Raw genomic sequence first — 2,222 nt, 5'->3', positions numbered from 1 at the left:
GCAATTTGAGAGTGCACAGCCTGGCAAAGACTCATGAGGCAGTCATAATGTGTTGCTAGAATGGCTCTCGGAACCTTGGAGAAAGTAATGGCCCACATTAAATGAAACAGAAGTGCCAGAACCGCCATGGAAGACAGTGGAAGAAGGGATCAAAAAGCTTAGAAGAGAGGGCATGCTAGAGTGGATAGGCAACTGTGGGAGGTTGGAAACCTACTAGTGAGCTATGTTTCCCGGAAGGGCCTGGAGGACACTATATTCACCAAAGTGATAAGGAATGCACTGGAGAGAGGGGGCTCAGCACCACTGAGAAGCCCGCTGTGGCTGTCCATTCTAGGCCAAGGCGGTTAAAGGACATTCTGTTACAGAGCTGGACTCCATGGCCATTGGGATGATTGAATCTTGAAATAAAATAGACCAGGGAATGGTTCCCACCAGAGAATATCTATTGTGAAAGCACTAAGCAACCCAGCAGTAAGATAATTCAGATAGCTGGAGACATAATGGACTCATGAAAGAAACAGAGTTTGCACAATGGCCCTAGAGTATAAGCTACTGCTCACCAAAGGTCACATTGCTATTGCTGCAGCTAACTGTGCAGTGTACCCACACCAGAGACCAATGCTGATCTGGTTACTGGCACTATTCCTTGAAGACACCACGCTGCCTCTTGCCGGCAAGTTGATTATATTGGACCCATTCCACACTGGAAGGGCAGTGATTCATCAACATATATTCTGGGTAAAGAGTCACTTTCCTGCTCATAGGGCTTTGGCCAGCACCCTGTTCAAGATCTTACACAATGTTTAACGTACCAACATGGGATCCTGCATAACATCAACTCGAACCAAGGGACCCACTTTAGAGTAAAGAATGTGTGACATTGGGCACGTAACCAAGGGATCCATTGGCCCGATCATATATCACACCACCTAGCAGCCTGGTAGAGGGATAGAACAGCCCACTGAAGTTGCAGGCACCAGCTTGGAGCCTGATACCTTGCAAGATGGGACACCATCTTTCAGGATGCAATAAATAACATAAATCAATATANAAGCACATAGTCTGAACCGAACTCAGGATATCCTGAAAAGGTTTGCTACCCTCTTGGCATCTGTAATTTTCCCTGAATGATTCTCCTTGATGGTTTTTCTATTTCATGTCACTTTGTCCAAGTCTGTCTCTGTTGCGGAGCTTCTCCTTGCTGCTCCACTGACAATTCTACTTTGACTACTGTCCCTCTAATGTCTTTCCTTTTCCTAACTTTTCTTCGTTTTTCTTTTTTGCTCTTCTCTTATGCTTATTGTCTTTGAGTACTGCAGGGCTTAGAATTTATGGCACCAACAGACCCACAAGAGAGCAGCTTTCTGGCTGAAAGCCCCAGCCATCTTGGCTCTTGTTTTAAATTTGTAGCACTGCCTCTTCTTGACACTTTCATCAGTGTATCATAGATCTTTTGTGATAGATCAATGTCTACACATATACATATAAGGTTGACAACAGAGATAAGATGATTACAAAATGTTTTCCTTTCCTAATGAATAATTTTAGTATCAATTTGGCTGAGAGATATGCACTGAGGGTAAGACACTAAAGATTTGGTATGCTACAATACCTGAGATTATGGTTCTAGGGCTTCACTGTGAAGAAATGGGTAATAGAGCCCTTGGTATCACATGTTAGGGGCTCACAAAGTCCTTTATAGCTCCATTCAGAGCATTCTAGGCTCATGGTTCATTGTCTTCCTGATACTTGATGATGTCTGACGGAAGGCCTTGCACCTGATTACATTCTCAATGGGCTTTGTTGTGCCTGCTCCATCTAAAGGCACAAATAGCTACAAATTGTCAAGTGTGACAAGTATTTTTAAATACAGCACTCCCCTTTTAAATACGACAATCCATTTGCTGATCCAGTCTCATCGTCATATGATTCTGACGTTTAGCAGCTCAAAGATTCACAAGAGCAGAAACTGATCAGGTATCATAATTCCATTGACAGGTTCACTGTCCTTGCCAACGTTTACCATGTGCCAGGCATTCTAAGCACTTTAGAAATATTATTTCACTGAATCCGCACATTACTTCTAGGAGGCAGGTACTATCAACATCCTCGTTTTACAGATGAGGAAACCAAGGCGCAGCAAGGCTAAGTGAGTGCCCCAGGTCACACAGATGGGAAGTGGAGTGCAGCCACTTGAACGTAGCCCTGATCATTTTTTTTTT

At 43.7% G+C, this 2,222-nt stretch overlaps 1 protein-coding gene across 1 annotated transcript in view; it reads left to right on the top strand.

The window, feature by feature from the left end:
• Window positions 1-531: 531 nt before the first annotated feature.
• The window catches only part of FASTKD2 (FAST kinase domains 2), a 32,956-nt gene continuing 31,265 nt past the window's right edge, over window positions 532-2,222 (top strand). The window contains exon 1 of the mRNA XM_019652914.1: window positions 532-673. Coding sequence (XP_019508459.1) covers window positions 532-673 — 142 coding nt within the window. The remainder of the gene's footprint in view (window positions 674-2,222) is intronic.

This window comes from Hipposideros armiger, unplaced genomic scaffold (assembly GCF_001890085.2).
Source record: "Hipposideros armiger isolate ML-2016 unplaced genomic scaffold, ASM189008v1 scaffold_190, whole genome shotgun sequence".
Lineage (NCBI taxonomy): Eukaryota > Metazoa > Chordata > Mammalia > Chiroptera > Hipposideridae > Hipposideros > Hipposideros armiger.
The sequence above is the reverse complement of the archived record's forward strand: the minus strand, read 5'-3'. Positions and strand labels throughout refer to the sequence as shown.